This window comes from Cervus canadensis, chromosome 4 (assembly GCF_019320065.1).
Source record: "Cervus canadensis isolate Bull #8, Minnesota chromosome 4, ASM1932006v1, whole genome shotgun sequence".
NCBI classification, from domain to species: Eukaryota; Metazoa; Chordata; class Mammalia; order Artiodactyla; family Cervidae; genus Cervus; species Cervus canadensis.
Window position 1 is genome coordinate 59520493 of NC_057389.1, and position 20226 is coordinate 59540718.

General features: G+C 38.2%; 1 protein-coding gene across 2 annotated transcripts in view; it reads left to right on the forward strand.

Annotated features, from left to right (window-relative positions):
- KLHL3 (kelch like family member 3) overlaps positions 1 to 20226 on the forward strand; it is a 124728-nt gene that overhangs the window by 10850 nt on the left and 93652 nt on the right. Inside the window, exons 2-3 of one of the 2 annotated variants that reach the window (XM_043465430.1) lie at positions 988 to 1107; positions 18097 to 18203. In XM_043465430.1, coding sequence (XP_043321365.1) covers positions 988 to 1107; positions 18097 to 18203 — 227 coding nt within the window. Of the gene's footprint in view, positions 1 to 987; positions 1108 to 18096; positions 18204 to 20226 lie in introns of those variants that run through there. The other variant, XM_043465432.1, reaches the window with a different exon arrangement.

Consider the following 20226-nt stretch of genomic DNA (forward strand, 5'->3'; position numbering starts at 1 on the left):
CTTCTAGACCTTTCTCTTGATACTGTCTTTTAGTTTTACTGAACTTCTAGTGCTCTGATCCCACTGGACTCCCTTTCTCTTGGTCTTAGTTCATATTGTTTCCTCTGTTTCCCCATCTTCCTTCTTACCTGGTTAATTTCTGCTATTCCTTAAGATTTCTATTCTTCCTCAGCTTCTAGTAAGTTTTTCCTCAACCTGCCATCACTTAGATAGCTGCCTATCCTTTGTGCTTCTGTGTGGGCGTGCACGCTAAGTTGCCTCAGTTGTGTCTGACTCTTTGCGACCCTCTGGACCATAGCCTTCCAGGCTCCTCTGTCCATGGGATTCTCCAGACTAGAATACTGGAGTGGGTTGCCATTTCCTCCTCTAGGGGATCTTCCTACCCAGGAATCGAACCTGCATCTCTTATGTCTCCTGCATTGGCAGGCAAGTTCTTTACCACTAGCACTACTTGGGAATCTCTTTGTGCTTCTGTAATTCCAATCAGATCATAATACTCTGATATGTTTAAATGTTGACTTGGCTTTCTCCATCACTGAACGCTAAGCTTTGTGAAAGCATGATCTGTGACTTACCTATTATGTTTCTCTTGAATTTAAACACAGTGCTTGGCATGTAGTAAGCTCCACTAAATGTTTGTTGAATGAACCTACATCCCTGTGAAGTGATTGGTACAGTGCTTAGTCTCCCCTCACCCCATACCCTTTTAGGGATGGAGAGATGGAGAATAAGGACTTCCCACAAAGTCACACCAGTGCTTGATGGAAGAAGCTGAACTAGGGTCTGAGGGGTACATTTTGCACTGGAAGATCCTGAAGAAATTCCTGACCCAGTGATTTCTTTCCCTTCTGGGCCTGTGGTGAAGAGAACAGGCTGACAGAGATGCTCCTGGTGGGTGGGCAAATGGATGGGTTTGTGACAGTTGGATCAATGAGTTTGCCAACATGTGATCCTCTCTCTCCTCTCCCACTCCTTTCCTGTTCACAGCATCAAACCGAGCTCCCAGCCCCCGATACAGACTGGGGATGATGAGAAGAACCAGAGGACCATCACTGTCAACCCTGCCCACATGGGGAAGGCGTTCAAGGTTATGAATGAACTGCGGAGGTACTTTTCCTATTTTGCCCGTGCCCTTTTGGAAGGAACTTGGTGGGTGAGCGTCATCAGGGTTTGAGAACAGAAGTCAGAACACCACCACCTAGTGAAGTCTGGCTCTTCCCCACCCCCTCTCAGTCAGGTGGCTTTCCCTTTCGAATTCTGATAGAGACAGAATGACTCCCTCAAAGCTCTCTCTTTTCTTTGTATTTATTTAACACCTATCATTTTAGTGCTTAATCACTGGGGAAAAATCCTTTATGGTTGCAGCAGTTCTGTTCATAAACTTGATTTCCAACCGAACCAGCTGCTTGAAGGCCAGTAATAGAGTGATTGCAACACCTACACACAATTGCAGATTAAAGATTGCAGATGCCATGCATTTTCTTTTGGCCTCTCTCTCTTTGGTCTCAACTTTGTCTTTGTCAAGGCAACCACATGAAAGGGAGAATACCTAGCTTCTAAAATGCAATTTAACTCTATAAAGAAAGAAATGAAGTGCAAAAACACTCATTCTCACTGAGCTAAACAGTGAGGGGTATGCAGACTATTTGTAAGGCCAAGGTGCATGTTTGCTGAGCTTTGTTGCAAGACAGGTTCAGGACATTGAATGAGTTTTTCTGTATGAAGGCTGTGCATACAACCTCTTCTTTATCAGAGCTTCCTTTGCCCGTGCCATTATTTTTCTTTTTTATTGAAATACAGTTGATTTACAATGTTGTGATATTTTCCAATGTATAGCAAAGTGATTCAGTTATATACACTTTTTCAGATTCTTTTCCATTATAGGTTATTATAAGTTATTGAATATAGAGTCCCCTGTGAAAGTGAAAGTCACTCAGTTGTGTCCAACTCTTTGGGACCCCAAGGACTATACAGTCCATGGAATTCTCCAGGCCAGAATACTGGAGTGGGCAGCCTTTCCCTTCTCCAGGGGATCTTCCCAACCCAGGGATCAAACCCAGGTCTCCCTCATTGCAGGCAGATTCTTTACCGGCTTATCTACAAGGGAAGCCCAAGAATACTGGGGTGGATAGCCTATTCCTTCTCCAGCGGATCTTCCTGACCCAGGAATCAAACTGGGGTCTCCTGCATTGCAGGCAGATTTTTTTTTACCAACTGAGCTATCAGGGAATTCTGCAGGCCAGAATATTGGAGTGAGTAGCCTTTCCCTTCTCCAGGGGATCTTTCCAACCCAGGGATTGAACCCAGGCCTCCCATATTGCAGGCAGATTCTTTACCAGCTGAGCCACAAGGGAAGCCCCATGGTTCCCTCTGCTATAAAGTAAATCCTTGTTGCTTATCTATTTTAGATATAGTAGTGTGTATCTGTTAATTCCAAACTCCTAATTTGTTTCTCTGCTACCCTTTCCTGTTTGGTGACCATAAGTTTGTTTTCTGTGTCTGTGAGTCTATGTCTCTTTTGTAAATAAGTTCATTTGAATCGTAATGTTAGATTCCACATCTAAGTGATGTCATGTGATATTTATCTTGCTCTCTCTGACTTTCTTCACTTAGTATGACAATCTCAAGGTTCATCTATGTTGCTGCAAATGGCATTTTTTTTTATGGCTGAGTAGTATTCTGTTATATAATATATATACACACACACATATATAATGGTGATATATGTGAAAGTGAAAGTTGCTCAGTTGTGTTCGACTCTGCGATATCATAGGCTATACAGCCCATGGAATTCTCCAGGTCAGAATACTGGAGTGGGTAACCGTTCCCTTCTCCAGGCGATCTTCCCAACCCAGGGATCGGACCCAGGTCTCCTGCATTGCAGGCAGATTCTTTACCAGCTGAGCCACCAGGGAAGCTTATATATATATATATGTATATGTACACACACACACCCCCCCACACACCCATATCTTCTTCTTTTTCTTTTTTACTACCACCAGCACCTATTTATTACCTTGAAAAAGTCTTAAAGACATTTATCATTTGTGAAATACATCATTATCAGTGCTTTTCCACTTAAAAGAAAAAGAAAAACACTGTCATTAAGCCATAATATGCCATTAGCTGCTAGATGCCATCTAGTTTTCTATGATGTTAACTCTGCAAAAATGTACATACATACATTTTATGGGTGTTAACATATGAAGTAACAAAATATAGTTAAAAAGGGAAGGAAAAGGAAAATTAACAAATTTCTGTACATATTAATGAATATATATATTCACAGCATGAAAAAAATGTATATACCATATCTTCTTTATCCATTCATCTATCAATGGACATTTAGGTTATTTTTATATCTTGGCTATTGTAAATAGCCAAGATATGGAGTACATGTATCTTTTTGAATTAGAGTTTTTGTCTTTCCTGGATATATGCCCAGGAATGGGATTGTTGGATCATATGGTAAATCTATTTTTATTTTTTTAAGAAATTTTCATGCTGTTCTCCATAGTGGCTGCACCAATTTACATTCCTACTGACAGTGTAGGAGGATTCCCTTTTCTCTACACCCTCTTCAGTATTTATTATTTGTAGATTTTTTGATGATGGCCATTCTGATCAAGGTGAGGTGATGCCTCATTGTAGTTTTGATTTGTGTTTCTCTAATAATTAGTGATGTTGAGCATCTTTTCATGTGTTTGTTGTACTAATTCCGTTATTTATCACATATTTCATCCTATTGTATGTTATAACTGTTTATCTCCTCTTTCTGTGTAGTTCATGAGCTTCCTGAGGGCAGGGACTTCTGAATCATTTTAATCTCTAGCACCTAGTACTTCATAGGAGCTTTGAGTTATTCACTAAAGATCCCCAGACACACTGGCTAGGCTCTGAGATGTGTGGGAGAGGGTGCAAGGTAAAAAAATGATAATAGGTCAATGAAAATGGTCTTCCTACAGTGCAAATAAGTGTTATGAAGGAAAAATGTATCAGGTGCCTGCCAGGTGGTAGGTGTGCAGTAATTATTTGTTTCTTAAAGGGTGTCATGAAAGAAAGCATGTAAAACTGCAACTTTAGAGAACACATCCTAAGGGGAAAGATGCTTGAGCTAAATTCTAAAGGACAAGTAAGAGTTAGAGAAATGAAAAGTGGTAAGGTTAGGGAGAAGTCTTCCAGGCAGAGAAAATGGCATGAGCAAAGCACGTATAGCTGAAGATGTGATTGTTGGGTAGGGGTTTGAACTACTTGTAAAAAAATTTCTATATTCATTCACTTGTTTTTCTTTTCTGCAGGGTCTAGGCTTTGGAATTAAAAACCAAGTTAAATTAGATTTGTCTTACGCTCTATTGCTTAGTTTTTATTAATATTAGGCTTTCTGCCAGATTTCCTAGAAGCTCCATCTATAGTTGTTTTAGGCAGTGGATAGTGCTAACATTCATGCCTAATGTTTCTTTGTCACTAAAGAATTTGTACTGTGTTCCCTAGACACTATTGAAGTTCCTCATTTTGTTCCCTTGAATTTGGCTTGTGTCCTTTGTCTGATTTAAGGCTTTAGGTCTCCAAATAAATAACCTAACTTTACACGTGGAGGAATTAGAAAAGAAGTTTAATCTAGGCTCAAAATTAGCAGAAGGAAAGAATTAATAAAGGTTAGAGCAGAGATCAAATGAAATAGAGATTAGAACGACAATAGGAAAAAAATGAAGCTAAGAGTTTTTTTTGAAAAAAAAAAAAAAACAAAATTGACAAATCTTTAGCTAAACTAAGACAAAAGAGAGAGGACTGAAAATTATAAATGAAAAAGGAGACATTAAACTTATCATAGAAATACAAATGGTTGTAAGAGGCCACTATGAACAGTTATATGCCAACAGATTGGATAACCTAGAATACATGGATAAATTCCTTGAAACATATAAACTACGAAGACTGAATCAGAAGTAAAGAATCTGAACAAACCAATAATAATTAAGGAGATTGAATCAGTAAGCAAAAATGTCTCAACAAAGAAAAGCCCGTGACTGGATCATTTCACTGGTGAATTCTACCAAATTTCAAAGAAGAATTAACACCAATCCTTCTCAAAATCTTCCCAAAACTTGAGGAGGATGAAACACTCCCAAACTCATTTTAACAAGGCCAGCATTACCCTGATATCAAAGCGAGATAAGGACACTACAAGAAAAGAAAACTATAGGCCAATATCCCTGACAAGTATTAACATAAAATTTTTTAACAAAATACTAGCAAACAGTATGTGTATGATCTGGTAAAATATGATCTGATGAAAGGATCAAATACTATGATCAACTGGAATATATCCCTGGGATGCAAGGATGATTCAAGGTAAATCAATAAAGATGATACACCACGTTCATAGAATGAAGGATAAAAGCCATAACATCTTTTTAATAGAGCAGGAAAAGTGTTTAACAAAATTCAATATCCCATCAAATTGGGTATAGAAGGATTATACCATAACATGTTAAAAGCCCTATGTGACAAACCCATAGCTAACATCATACTGAATGGTAAAAGTTTGAAAGCTTTTCCTTTAGGTCAGGAACAAGACAAGGGTGCCCACTTTCACCACTCTTTTTGATCATAGTACTGGAAGTTCTAGCCAGAGTAATTAGGCAAGAGAAAGAAATAAAAGGCATCCAAATTAGAAAGGAAGAAATAAAATTGTCTGTTTGCAGATAACATGGTTCTGTATATAAAAATCCCTACAAGACTCCACCAAAAAAACTGTTAGAACTTAAAAATAAATTTGGTGAATTTTTAGGATACAAAATCAACATACAAAAATCAGTTGCATTTCTCTACACTGATAGTGAGCTATCTGAAAAAGAAATAAAGATAACAATCTCATTTTAGATAGTGTCAAAACAATAAAACATTTAATAATAAATTTAACCAAGAAGGGGAAAGATCTGTACACTGAAAACTTGATGAGAGAGATTGAAGAAGACACAAATGAAAGATATCCTGTGTTCTTGCATCAAAAGAATAGTGTTAAAATGCTCATTCTCCCCAAAGCTATCTGTAGATTCACTGCAATACCTATCAAAATTCCCATGGCATTTTTTCACAAAAATAGAGAAAACATTCTTAAAATTTGAATGGAATCACAAAAGACCCTGAATAGCCAAAACAATCTTGTAAAAGGAGAACATAGTTGGAAACATCACACTCTGATTTCAAACTACAGTTGGCCCCTGAACAACATGTGTTTGAACTGCGAGGGTCCACTTATCTGATTTTTTTTTTCACTAACTGCTATAGTACTGTACTATCTGTGATTTATATCTTGGATATAAAATTGTGGATATGGAGAGCTGATATAAAGTTAGATGTGAGTTTTCCACTGCATGTGGCGGGGAGTTGGCACTCCTAATCCCTAAATTGTTAAAGGGTCAAGTGTATGTGAGAAAGCTGTGGTAATCAAAACAGTATGGTATAGACATATAGACCAGTGGAACAGAATTGAGAGCCCAGAAATAAACCCACATGGATATGGTCAACTCATATTTGGCAAGGGAGCCAAGAATATTTAATGGGGAATGGATAGTCTTTCATCAGATGGTATCAGGATAACTAGATGTTCATGTGCAAAAGAATGAAATTGGATGCCTATCTTATGCCACTCACAAAAATTAACTCAAAATGGATTTAAAACTTAAATGTTAAGACCTGAAACCATAAAACTCCTGGAAGAAAACAGGGGAAAAAATAAACAAATAGGACTTCATTAAACTAAAAGTTTCTGCACAGCAAAGGAAATGATCAACAAAATGAAAAGGCAACCTATGAAAGGAAGAAAATACTGGCACACCATAAATTTGAGGAAGGGTTAATATCCAAATATATAAAACATAGAGCTCAATAGGTAAAAATGGGTAAAAATGGGCAAAGGACCTGAATAAACATTTTTTCCAAAGAACATACCAAAATGGCCAACAGGTACATGGGAAGGGGCTTAACATTACTCATCATCAGGGAGACTCAAATCAGAACCACAATGAGGTATCACCTCCCACCTGTTAGAGTGGCTATTATCAAACAAACAAAAAACCCCAAGAGATAACAAGTGCTGCTGAGGCTGTGGAGAAAAGGTAACCTTTGTGCACTATTGGTAGGAATGCAAATTAGTACAGCCACTATTGAAAACTATATGGAAATTCCTCAAAAAATTAAAAATTGATCTGCTATACAATCTAGCAATCACAGTCTGGGCATGTAGCTGAAGAAAATGAAATCACCGTCTTGAAGAGATATCTGTACCTCCAGGTTCATTGCAGCAGTATTCACAGTAGCAAAGACATGAACACAACATTAAGTTTTGATCAGTGAATGAATGGATAAGTAAGATATGGTATATTTACACAATGATATATTATTCAACTGTAAAAAAGAAAGAAGTCGTGTCATTTGAACCAACGTGTATAAACCTTGAGGGCATTGTATTTAGAGAAGTAAGTCAGAGAAAACCAAAGACTGTATGATTTCATTTATATGTGGAGTCTAAAAAACCTGAACTCTCAGAGAGATTAGTGGTTGTCAGGGACTGGAGGTTGTGGGAAATGGGGAGGTGTTGGCCAAAGGGTACAAACTTCCAATTATAAGAAGAGTAAGTTCTGGGGATCTTATGTATAACGTGGTAACTATAGTTATCAATACTGTATTGTGTACTTGAAAGTTGCTAAAAGAGTAGATCTTAAAAGTTCTCACCAGAAGAATAAAATTTGTAACTATGTGTGGTGATGGATGTATTACCTTATTGTGGTAATTATTTCACAGTATGTATCAAATCATCACATTATACTCTTGGAACTTACACAATGTTATATGTCAACAGAACTGGGGAAAGAAGACTTTTGGTCTTTCACCAGACCTTATTTTGCCTGGTTTAGCCCACTCCAGTGACTACTTAAAGGCAGAACTCAGGAAATAGATATGCCCACGGAATTCCCCCCAACTCTCACTTTATATTATTAGTATTTTTTCCTTTTGCTTAAATGACTGAAAATCCTGCTATGTCCTCCCTTTTTTTTTTTTTTTTTTTTTGCAAGTTAACCACACTTTTGCATTTTTCCTTAAAAGCATCGACTTGTTTTAACCTCTTCCAACAGTCCTGGTGCTTCTCTTTTGTGTAAATTAGCATTTGCCAGTCTGTTCTGAGAAACATTTTCTCAAGATGCTCTGTGGGAAAATAGATCTGAACCAAAACGAGTTTTAAAAATGCTATACTCCCCTCCAAGATTCATAATATATATAGGTAGATTAAAACCTCTGAGAAGTCATACAGTAAACTTCTCTAACTGAGGGTTTCCCTCATGGATGGTTTTGAACCCTCTTTGATTGTTATGTACAGACTAAGTATTTTGTGAAACTTATTTTGGAAAACACTGGTCATTTGCTGAAACTTAAGTGAATAATCTTTGTATTAGTCAGGGTTTTTCAGAGAAACAAAACCAATAACATCTATTTTTATTATTTATTTATATATATATATTATTGGTTCTGCTTCTCTGAAAAACAAGATATATATAAGAGGAGATTTATTATTGGAATTGGCCCACTTGATTATGGAGGCTGAGAATTCCCACAGTCCGCTGTCTACCTGCTGGAGAACCAGGAAAGCCAGTGGTATAATTCAGTCCATATCTGAAATCCTGAGAAACAAGAGCCAGTGGAGTATGTCTTATGGTCCAAAGGCCTAAGAACCAAGACCTCTGATGTCTGAGGGCAGAAGATGATGTGTAGTTCATCTCAAGGAGAGAGAGAATTCACCCTTCCTCCACCTTTTTGTTCTATGCAAGCTGTCCGTAGATTGGATGTTGCCCACCTACATTGGTGAAAGGGATCTTCTTTTCTCAGTCTACCAGTTCAAAGGCTAATCTCTTTTGGAAAGACCTTTGCAGGCATGCCCACCAATAATATTTCATCAACTATCTGGGCATCCCTTATCCTGGTTGAGTTGGCACAAAACATTAAACCATCACAGTCTTGTTCTTCCTCATTTTGTTTTTTTTCTAATGGACCACAATCTGTTTATGTTTTTGTTGGGAAATTTTAGTTCAGGTTTGGGCATGGATTTCCCTTTAGTTTTTCTTTAAATTAAAATTTTCTCTTTTAATTTTTTTAATAAAAAGAATATATTGTAGAATATTTAGAAAATACAGGTGAGGGAAAAGTCACAGTGAAAACCATTATTAGCATTTAGGAGAAGATCTTTTTTTCTTTAAAATATATGTCTCAACTGGATTTTTTTTTTCTGTGGGTGATTTTTAATTTTAAAAATATTTTAATTTTATTGGGGTATAGTTGATTTACAATTGTGTTAGTTTCAGATGTACAGCAAAGTGATTTAGTTATACATATATGTATTATTTTTAGGATTTTTTTCTCTTATAGGTTATCACAGAATATTGGGTAGAGGTCCCTGTGCTATACAATAGGTCCTTGTTGATTATCTGTGATGTAGTGTGTGTGTTCAACCAGATTTTTATTCTTAACATTTTGATGAACAATTTTTTAAAATGTTACTAACTGTTCTACAACTTCATTTAAAGTGGTTGAATGATACTCTATTTTTGTTTTTTTAAAAGCAGTTTCCTGTTGTTGGACGTCTAGGTTTTCCAATTCCTTGCGTAAATACTCACAGTGGTTTTGTGTAGGGCAGGATAGTGCACTGGTCACAAGCATAGACTCTGGAGGCAGACAGCCTGGTTTTAAACTTTGGCTTCAGTGCTGATTAGCTGCGTGACCCTGAACAAGTTAATTAATATCTCCAACCTCACTTTTGTCAGCCATAAAATGAGGCTAATAATAGTTCCAGTCTTGCTGGCTTGTTAAGAGAATAAGTGCTTAGAACAGTGACAGCATGTTAGTGTTAAGTTGTTGTTAAGTACTTGTGCATATTTACAATTATTTCTATAGAATTAATTCCTAGAAGTAGAATTGCTAACTGAAACAGGAAGCAACATAATAATAATAATAGCTATTCCTTAGATATTTCATGAGTTCCTGCAACAAAGTGAACATTCTGTGTTAGCTTATTATGATGATGATGTGACTTCAGGAGTATGGCAGTAGGTGGGACAATCAAAGCCTTGCCCCCTCAATCTCACTTGCATTCTAGTGGTGTTCAAAGATTATATCAAGTTTTAAGGCATTTAAATGACTGGCTGAAAAAACTAGAGTGGAATGGGTGATGCAGGGAGAGAAAGGGGTCCTGAATAGACACTTTATTGATTTGGGCAATTTCAGTCAGAACTGGGGAGAGGCATACTTTGTTTGGAGGAAGGCCAGGGTGAAGCACCTGGACATCCTGGGGTCAGGCTAATGAAATGTTACCTGATATTCCAGGGACCTGGGATTATTTCCTGCATTATTTTCACATTCCCCTGCTTCAATTTTAAGCTTTTTTTGTTCGGGCACACATGTTCTTTGCAATTTATGAATCACACAATTTACCTGTTTCCTATTCTTTATACTTCCATGGTAGAAAATGAGCTGCTGTCATGGTAACCAAGCAGCCTTCCTCCTCTTTTTGTACTTCATCACTCTACTCTGGTCAGACCAACAGCTGCTTCTGGGCAGCAGAACCCTAATGGCTGTTTGTCTTCTGACTTACCAGTCAGCAAGTGGGCACGTTGTCCTTGTTGGAATAGCACCTCCTGATCAGGCCTAAAAATGAGAGACAATCTTCTATCTCATCTTTACGGTTTTAATTTCTTGTCTATCCACTGCAAACAGTTCTCTGCTTCATCTTTTTTGTTTTTTAGATTATTGTCCAGTATGGTTTTTTTTTCACTATAGTGATAAAATAAAGATAGTAATGAGGTACCTTAGCACACTGCTTTCTGTTTTTCTTTTGAAGTGTATCTTTTTTTTTTTAGCCTTTACATTGTTTTTTACTCCTTGCTATTAGTATAACCTTTTAAAATTGAAGTTTACTTGATTTACAATATTGTGTTATTAATAGTTTTAAGTATATAGTATACTGATTTTTTTTCAGATTATATTTCATTATAGGTTACAGGATGATTTCCTGTGCTGTACAGTAAATCTTTGTTGTCTTTTATGTGTAGTAATTTATATCTTTTAATCCTGTATTCCTAATTTGCCACTTTCCCCTCATCTTTGGCCACCATAAATTTGTTTTCTGTGTCTGTGCATCTGTTTCTGTTTTGTACATACATTCATTTGTATTATCTTTTAGATTTCACATGTAGTATCGTATAGTATTTGTCTTTCTCTGTCCAACTTATTTCACTATACATAATATTTTCTAGGTCCATCCATGTTGCTGCAAATGGCGATTTTTCATTCTTTTTTATCACTGGGTAATATTCCAGTTTGTGTGTGTGTGTGTGTGTGTGTGTGTGTGTGATCTTCTTAAGTCAATCATCTGGGCATTTGGGTTGCTTCCATGTCTTGGCTATTACAAATGGTGCTGTTGTGAACATTGGAGTACATATATCTTATTGATTTAGACTTTTCATTTTTTTGCAGATATTTATGCTGTTTTTTAAATTTTGATAACAGGTTCATCAAGATATACTTCATATAACATGCAGTTCACCCATTTAAAGTATACACTTTAATGGTATTTATTATATTAGCAGAATTGGGCAACCAACAGTCAATTTTTGAATACTTCTATCACTTCTCCCAAATCCCGTATACTTTAGCAGTAATTCCCCCATTATCCCTATCCACTCACCCCGCCCCCCCCCACCCCAGTACTAGATAATTACTAATCTACTAATCTACTTTCTGTCTTTATAGATTTGCCTATTTTGGAATCATATAATATGTCTTTAGTGACCAACTTTTTTCACTTAGCATTATGTTTTCAAGGTTCATTCATGCTATAGCATGTCTCAGTATTTCATTCATTTGTATTGCTGAATAATATTTCATTGTATGGATATACAAATTTTAGACCATTTGGCTATTATGAATATTGCTGCTGGGAACATTCGGAAACAAGTTTTTGTGTCGTGTGTTTTATTTCTCTTGGGGGTGGGGTTCCTGTGTCAAATAAAACTTATGTTTAACCTTCTGAAGAACTACCAGATTGTTTTCTGCAGCATTTTATACTTCTATCAGCAGTGTATGAAGGTTCCAGTTTCTCCATATCCTCATCAACACTTATTATTTCCTGTGTTTTGATTATAACCATTCTAGTGTGTGTAAGGAGTTATCTTATTGTGGTTTTGATTTGCATTTCTCTGATAACTAATGATGTTGAGCATCTTTTTATGTCATCGTTGGCCATTTCTACATCTTATTGGAGAGTTCTATTAAGATACTTTGCCTATTTTATATTGGGTTATATGTCTACTTATTATTGAGTTGTAAGGTTTCAAGTTCTTAATATATTCCAGATACAAGACTTTTATCAGACATATGATTTACAAAGTTTTTCTTTCATTTTGTATGTTTTCTTTTCATTTTCCTGATGTCCTGAAGCACAAAAGTTGTGAACTTTGATGTCTAATGTATTTTTTGTTTGTTTGTTTGTGCTTTTGGTGTTCTATCTAACAAATCATTGCCTAATCCAAAGTCATTACGATTTACCCTAATGTTTCTTCTAAGAGTTTTCTAGATCCAGCTCTTACATTTAGGTCTTTGATCCATTGTGAGTTGATTTTTGTATATAACGTGAGGTAGAGATCCAACTTCATTCTTTTGCATGTGGATATCCAGCTAATCAGGCTTCCAGGTGGATTTAGTGGTAAAGAACTCACCTGCCAATACAGGAGCTGTGGGTTTGATCCCTGGGTCAGGACGATCTCCTGGAAAAGGAAATGACAGCCCATTCCAGTATTCTTGCCTGGAGAATCCCATGGACAGGGGAGCCTGATGGGCTCAGTCCATGGGGTCGCCAAGAGTCGGACACAACTGAAACGACTTAGCAAACAAAGCACATCCATTTAATCTTAGCACCATTTGTTGAAACAACTATTCTTTCCCAGTTGAATGGTCTTAGCATCCTTTCAGAAATTAGCTGACTATGAATGTGAGTGTTTACTTTTAGACTCCCAGTTCTATTCTGTGATCTGTATGTCTATCTTTGTGCTATTACTATGCTGTTTTTAGCTTTGTAGTAAGTGTCCAGGTGGTTCAGTGGTAAAAGAATCCACCTGCCAATGCAGGAGCCGCAGGAGATGCAGGTTTGATCCCTAGATTGGGAAGATCCACTGGAGGAGGAAATGGCAACCCACTCCAGTGTTATTGCCAGGATAATCTCATGGACAGTAGAACCTGGCAGGCTACAGTCCAGGGGGTTGCAAAGAGTCGGATACAACTGAGTGACTGAGCACGTATGCACATGAGTTTTGAAATTGGGATACCTGAGTTTTTCAACCCCTTTCTTTTACAGGATTGTTTTGGCCATTTTAGATCCCTTGCATTTAGAAATTTTAGGTTCAGCTTGTCCCTTTCTGCAAAGAAGCAGCTGAGAGCTTGATAGAAATTGTGTTGAATCTGTAGAACATTTTGGAGGAGAATTGTCACCTCAACAGTATTAATCTTCTAATTCATGAACACTGGAGGTCTTTCCATTTATTTAGGTCTTCTTTAATTTCCTTCAATTGTGTTTTATAGTTTTTGGGTATAGGCTTTTCACTCTTTTCGTTAAATTTATTCCTAAAATATTTAATTCTTTTTGATGCTATTGTAAATGGAATTTTTAAAATATTTTTTTTGAATTGTTCACTGCAAGTGTACAGAAATGCAATTGCTTTTGTATACTGATCTTATATTCTGCAACCTTCTTATACTCCTTTATTTATTCTTCTAATTTTTTAGTGGATTCCTTGGGATTTTGTGTGTACAAGATCATATCATTTGTGAATAGAGATAGTTTTATTTCTTTCTTTCCAATTTGTATGCCTTTCATTTCATTTCCTTGCATAATTGCCCTGGCTTGCCACATTAATGTTATCTTACTTATTAGTGGTATTTGATACAATTGACCATTCCTTCTTTTTTGCAACCATCTTTTCACTGGGCTTTTTGGGCACCACACCCTTTTGGTTTTCCTCCTGCCTCACTGGCTGTTTTCTCATCTCTTTTGTTGGTTCTTCTTCCCCCAACTTCTTAACCATTTCCTGCCTGTAAATTCCAGGCCCTAGTATCCACTTGCCTACTTGACAACCCCACTTAGATGTCCAAAAGGCAGCTCAAATTTACCATGTCCAAAACTTACTCTAATCATAAATGAAGTATTTTGTGGAAAAAAGGGAGACAAGAAATCAATTAATATTTACTGAATGTTTATTATTAACACTATTCATTATCTTGTTTACAGCACATGTCATTTCTGTGGTTCTCAGGGGTCATGAAGCCTGGTCAGTTTGATTCCAGGATCTGAGCTCCTTCCTAACATCTCTACTGTATTTCCTTTAGACACATTGTGTATAACTCAACTTTCTCTCCTCCAGATTGTCCTTTGGAGTAGTATGTGATCGCTCAGAAAAAAGAATCTCACAGGATCTCTGGTGACTGGCCTCAGAAGTGCTTATGAGCCATGCAGTGCCTCTGGAGCTTCATCTTCCCTTTTCTCTGTGTAGTGGAGACGAAGATGTCTCCAGTGTGAAGAAAGGTGGTGGGAAAGCCTACCTTGGGTGTTTGGCAAGTTTTTATTGGTTACTTTCCCAGGTTAGAGTTTCTCTGGCCTTGAGATGTACCTCCTGCTTCTCAGAACTGCTCTCATTTATTTGCTGACTGGATTCTCCATCTTTATTCCTTGTTCCTTCTTGTCTCTTCTTCATTTGTTCAAGAATTATCAGCCTTTCTGGGTTTGTGTAAGATATCCCACTTTATTTGCTTTCCCAGTACCTGACATTGAAAATTTGTTCAGCATCTGTGACTCATCTGTGTCAATACTTTCCTTATTAAAATATTAATACTAGTTGCCAAAAAATTTACTTGTCTTTTTAAATAGCCCTAATAACTCTATTTTCTCTCCCAAATCTTTAACAGAAGTGAAAATGTTCAAGATGAATCTATTCATGTTGGGAATACATTTTTAAAATGTATTTTATCCAAATTTAAACAAGACTATTCTCAAGTAGTACCTACAATCTCATTTGGCCCCCATGGTATATGTCCCAAGGCAGCTAAGATGAGAAAATTGGTGGGGTCAATTTGTTCATGTTCTTATAGCCTGTTGAGGCAGAGCCAGTTCTGTTCCCCATTGAGCTGGTTTATTCTGATAAAGTTTGTGTTTAGGGTGTGCTGTTTACTGCAGGATGAGGTCCCACCCCCAGGTTTTGCCTCTTGGTGCCCAGAGGTCTGACCCTTCCCAGAAGTCCCCTCACTGGTTCCTTATTCCATGTGCTGAATCTTTCCTGATCCCCTTTCCCTTTTGGAGCTAACCTAGCTTCTGTCTTTTCCCATTCTAAGTATCAACCAACCATGAGGCAGAAATTGTACTGTACCTGGAGTCAGAACTGGATTGAAGACTAAGGCTTTTGTGGTTTTGGGTCACCTCTCTGAGCATCATAGGGTGATATCTAAGGGCATTTGCAATTCTAGCCTTCTCAGGCTTTATGACTCTATTTCTCTGAAAAGTGAACCTGGACTAACATCTGAGTAGTTGGCTTAATATGCTCTACGAGGGAGGGCAAATACGTAGCTTCTCTTCCATCTGCTTAACATGGAAGACTCATTATATTATCTCATCACTTTTATGTGGAACCTAGTCATGACCTCAGACTTCTCAATTCAGTATCAGTTCTGTTCAGTTGAGTTGCTCAGTTGTGTCCGACTCTTTGAGATCCCATGGCCTGCAGCACCCCAGGCCTCTCTGTCCGTTACCAACTCCCAGAGTTTATTCAAACTCATGTCCATCGAGTCGGTGATGCCATCCAACCATCTCATCCTCTGTCATCCCCTTCTCCTCCCACCTTCAATCTTTCCCAGAATCAGGGTCTTTTCCAATGAGTCAGTTCTTCATATCAGGTGGCCAAAGTACTGGAGTTTCAGCTTCAGCATCAGTCCTTCCAATGACTATTCAGGGCTGATTTTCTTTAGGATGGACTGGTTGGATCTCCTTGCAGTCCAAGGGACTCTCAAGAGTCTTCTCCAACACCACAGTTCAAAAGCATCAATTCTTCGGCGTTCAGCTTTCTTTATGGTCCAACTCTCACATCCATACATGACCACTGGAAAAACCATAGCTTTGACTAGATAGACCTTTGTGGCAAAGTAATGTCTGTGCTTTTTAATATGCTGTCTAAGTTGATCATAACTTCTTGCAAGGAGCAAGCATCTTTTAACTTCATGGCTGCAGTCACCATCTGCAGTGATTTTGGAGCTCAAACAAATGAAGTCTCTCACTGTTTCCACTGTTTCTCCATCTATTTGCCATGAAGTGATGGGACCAGATGCCATGATCTTAGTTTTCTGAGTGTTGAGCTTTAAGACAACTTTTTCTCTTTCCTCTTTCACTTTCATCAAGAGGCGCTTTAGTTCTTCTCTTTCTGCCACAAGGGTGGTGTCATCTGCACATCTGAGGTTATTGATATTTCTCCCGGCAATCTTGATTCTAGCTTGTGCTTCCTCCAGCCCAGTGTTTCCCATGATGTACTCTGCATATTAGTTAAATAAGCAGGGTGACAGTATACAGCCTTGACGTATTCCTTTTCCTATTTGGAACCAGTCTGTTGGTCCATGTCCAGTTCTAACTGTTGCTTCCTGACCTGCATACAGATTTCTCAAGAGGCAGGTCAGGTGGTCTGGTATTCCCATCTCTTTAAGAATTTAAGTTTGTTATGATCCACAATTCAGTGTAGTGTGCAAGTAACCACTGCCAGTGGATCCCAGTTGAAATGGGTTTAATCTCCCTGTCTTCTCTCCCATTTTTAGTGCTTCGAGCTGAAGGAGGGACTAGTGGTGACCAGGATACTATAGAAGTTAAGAATGTGGGTTCTTGGGTTTAGCTCCTTATATTCAAATCCTGTCTCTACTGCTCCCTTTCTGTGTAACCTTGGGAAAGTTACTTAATGTCTCTGGGTCTCAGTTTCCTTTTTTTGAAACATGGGACATAATAATAGCTAAACATCTTAGGGTTGTAGAGAGGATAAAATGAAATAATATATATATTTTAAAGTGCTTGGAACAATGCCTGGCACATGTAATTCAAAAAATGTTAGCTATTGTAATGATAATAGCCATGATAAGAATTTGAAAGGCTGGTAGAGGAAAAATTCTTGAATTGGTAGGGCTTGTGGTATCCTTTCAGTCTTCAAAGTAGTCAAATATTCGTTCCCTCTCTGAGTGTAGGCTGATCCTGTTTAAAATATCATTCCTTCCTTCCTTTATTTATTAGTAAAAATTTGAGCCTGCTGTGTGCTATGCATTCAGCCAGGTGTCTAGGATATAACAGTAAATAAGTCCTTTTCAAAGGTTTGTCACCTTGTTTGGGGTGAAAAACAAGTAAAAATGTGGTTACAGTTTTCTTAATAATTGTAGTGATTGGAGTTTGCACAGGGTCTTTAGGGAGCTCTGTGTATATATGTGGAGTTTCTTTGATGATAGTATTAAACCTGGGTGGGAAGAGAAATATACTTGAGTCCTCCAGACATGGCTGGCCTCTTACCAGTGTTTTATAGGCAGTGAGTGGATCACTTGGGGAATAGCTAATACCTGTTCTCACTGGTGGCACATCTCAGTGGCATGCTCATGCTCCTTGGTGTTCATTCAGCCACTCAACTAACAGCCTGAAACTTTCCCCACTGCTCATTGAGCTGTCCCCCTGCCTCAGTCAGAGCTGGTAGAGTTGGGGAGCAGAGATGTGAAGACAGATGGAGGAGCCCTGAATTTGCAGCTACATTGTAGTTGGATCTCTATAGAGTTGAGTGCCTCAGGAAAGCATGAATGTCAGGCTTATCAGGGACTTGGAAAAGGTGATGAGTCCATCCCTCTGCCTGACTCAAGATATGGCAGATCCATTTGACAGCCATGGCCAGTGATAGTATGGAATGTGGGTGGGAGAAAAAATACTCTTGTGTGGCTGGGGGTGGGTGTTTGTGCTGTGACCCATCCTTTCCCCTCACTGGTGTCTTACAGCAAACAGCTATTGTGTGACGTGATGATTGTGGCAGAAGATGTCGAGATAGAAGCCCACCGTGTGGTCCTGGCAGCCTGCAGCCCCTACTTCTGTGCGATGTTCACAGGTATGAGGGGCAGACAATAAACCCACACGTGTGGGACTGCAGTCCCAATTGGGAGAATGTTGAGGGTGGTGGTGTGAGTGGGGGAGGAAAGAGAAGGCTCCACCCCAAGGAGCTTTTATGTGCCAGATTCTTTGCTCTAAACTATGGAGGTACAAAGAATTGTGATGGACCCACAGCCTCAGCCAGGCCTGTCGAGCATGCAGCCCCTATTGCAGTTCACTCTTTTTTTTTTTCCATTTATATTTATTAGTTGGAGGCTAATTACTTTACAGTATTGTAGTGGTTTTTGCCATACAGTGACATGAATCAGCCATGGATTTACATGTATTTCCCATCCTGATCCCCCCTCCCACCTCCCTCTCCACCCTATCCCTCTGGGTCTTCCCAGTGCACCAGGCCCGAGCACTTGTCCCATGCATCCAACCTGGGCTGGTGATCTGTTTCACTCTTGATAATATACATGTTTCGATGCTGTTCTCTCTAAACATCCCACCCTCGCCTTCTCCCACAGAGTCCAAGAGTCTGTTCTGTACATCTGTGTCTCTTTTTCTGTTTTGCATATAGGTTTATCGTTACCATCTTTCTAAATTCCATATATATGCATTAGTATACTGTATTGGTCTTTATCTTTCTGGCTTACTTCACTCGTATAATGGGCTCCAGTTTCATCCATCTCATTAGAACTGATTCAAATGAATTCTTTTTAATGGCTGAGTAATATTCCATGGTGTATATGTACCACAGCTTCCTTATCCATTCATCTGCTGATGGGCATCTAGGTTGCTTCCCTGTCCTGGCTATTATAAACAGTGCTGCGATGAACATTGGGGTGCACGTGTCTCTTTCAGATCTGGTTTCCTTGGTGTGTATGCCCAGAAGTGGGATTGCTGGGTCATATGGCAGTTCTATTTCCAGTTTTTTAAGAAATCTCCACACTGTTCTCCATAGAGGCTGTACTAGTTTGCATTCCCACCAACAGTGTAAGAGGGTTCCCTTTTCTCCACACCCTCTCCAGCATTTATTGCTTGTAGACTTTTGGATAGCAGCCATCCTGATTGGCGTGTAGTGGTACCTCATTGTGGTTTTGATTTGCATTTCTCTGATAATGAGTGATGTTGAGCATCTTTTCATGTGTTTGTTAGCCATCTGTATGTCCTCTTTGGAGAAATGTCTGTTTAGTTCTTTAGCCCATTTTTTGATTGGGTCATTTATTTTTCTGGAATTGAGCTGCAGGAGTTGCTTGTATATTTTTGAGATTAATTCTTTGTCAGTTATTTTGTTTGCTATTATTTTCTCCCAATCTGAATGCTGTCCTTTCACCTTGCTTATAGTTTCCTTTGTTGTGCAAAAGCTTTTAAGTTTAATTAGGTCCCATGTGTTTATTTTTGCTTTTATTTCCAATATTCTGGGAGTATATCTACCTAAAGAAACAAAAGACCTATACGTAGAAAACTATAAAACACTGATGAAAGAAATCAAAGAGGACACAAACAGATGGAGAAATATACCATGTTCATGGATTGGAAGAATCAATATTGTCAAAATGACTATACTACCCAAAGCAATCTGTAGATTCAATGCAATCCCTATCAAGCTACCAACGGTATTTTTCATAGAACTAGAACAAATAATTTCACAATTTGTATGGAAATACAAAAAACCTTGAATAGCCAGAGAGCCAACCTGGAGAAGAAGAATGGAACTGGAGGAATCAATCTGCCTGACTTCAGACTATACTACAAAGCCACAGTCATCAAGACAGTATGGTACTGGCACAAAGACAGAAATATAGATCAATGGAACAGAATAAAAAGCCCAGAGATAAATCCACGAACCTATGGACACCTTATCTTTGACAAAGGAGGCAAGGATACACAATGGAAAAAAGACAACCTCTTTAACAAGTGGTGCTGGGAAAGCTGGTCAACCACTTGTAAAAGAATGAAACTAGAACACTTTCTAACACCATACACAAAAATAAACTCAAAATGGATTAAAGATCTAAATGGAAGACCAGAAACTA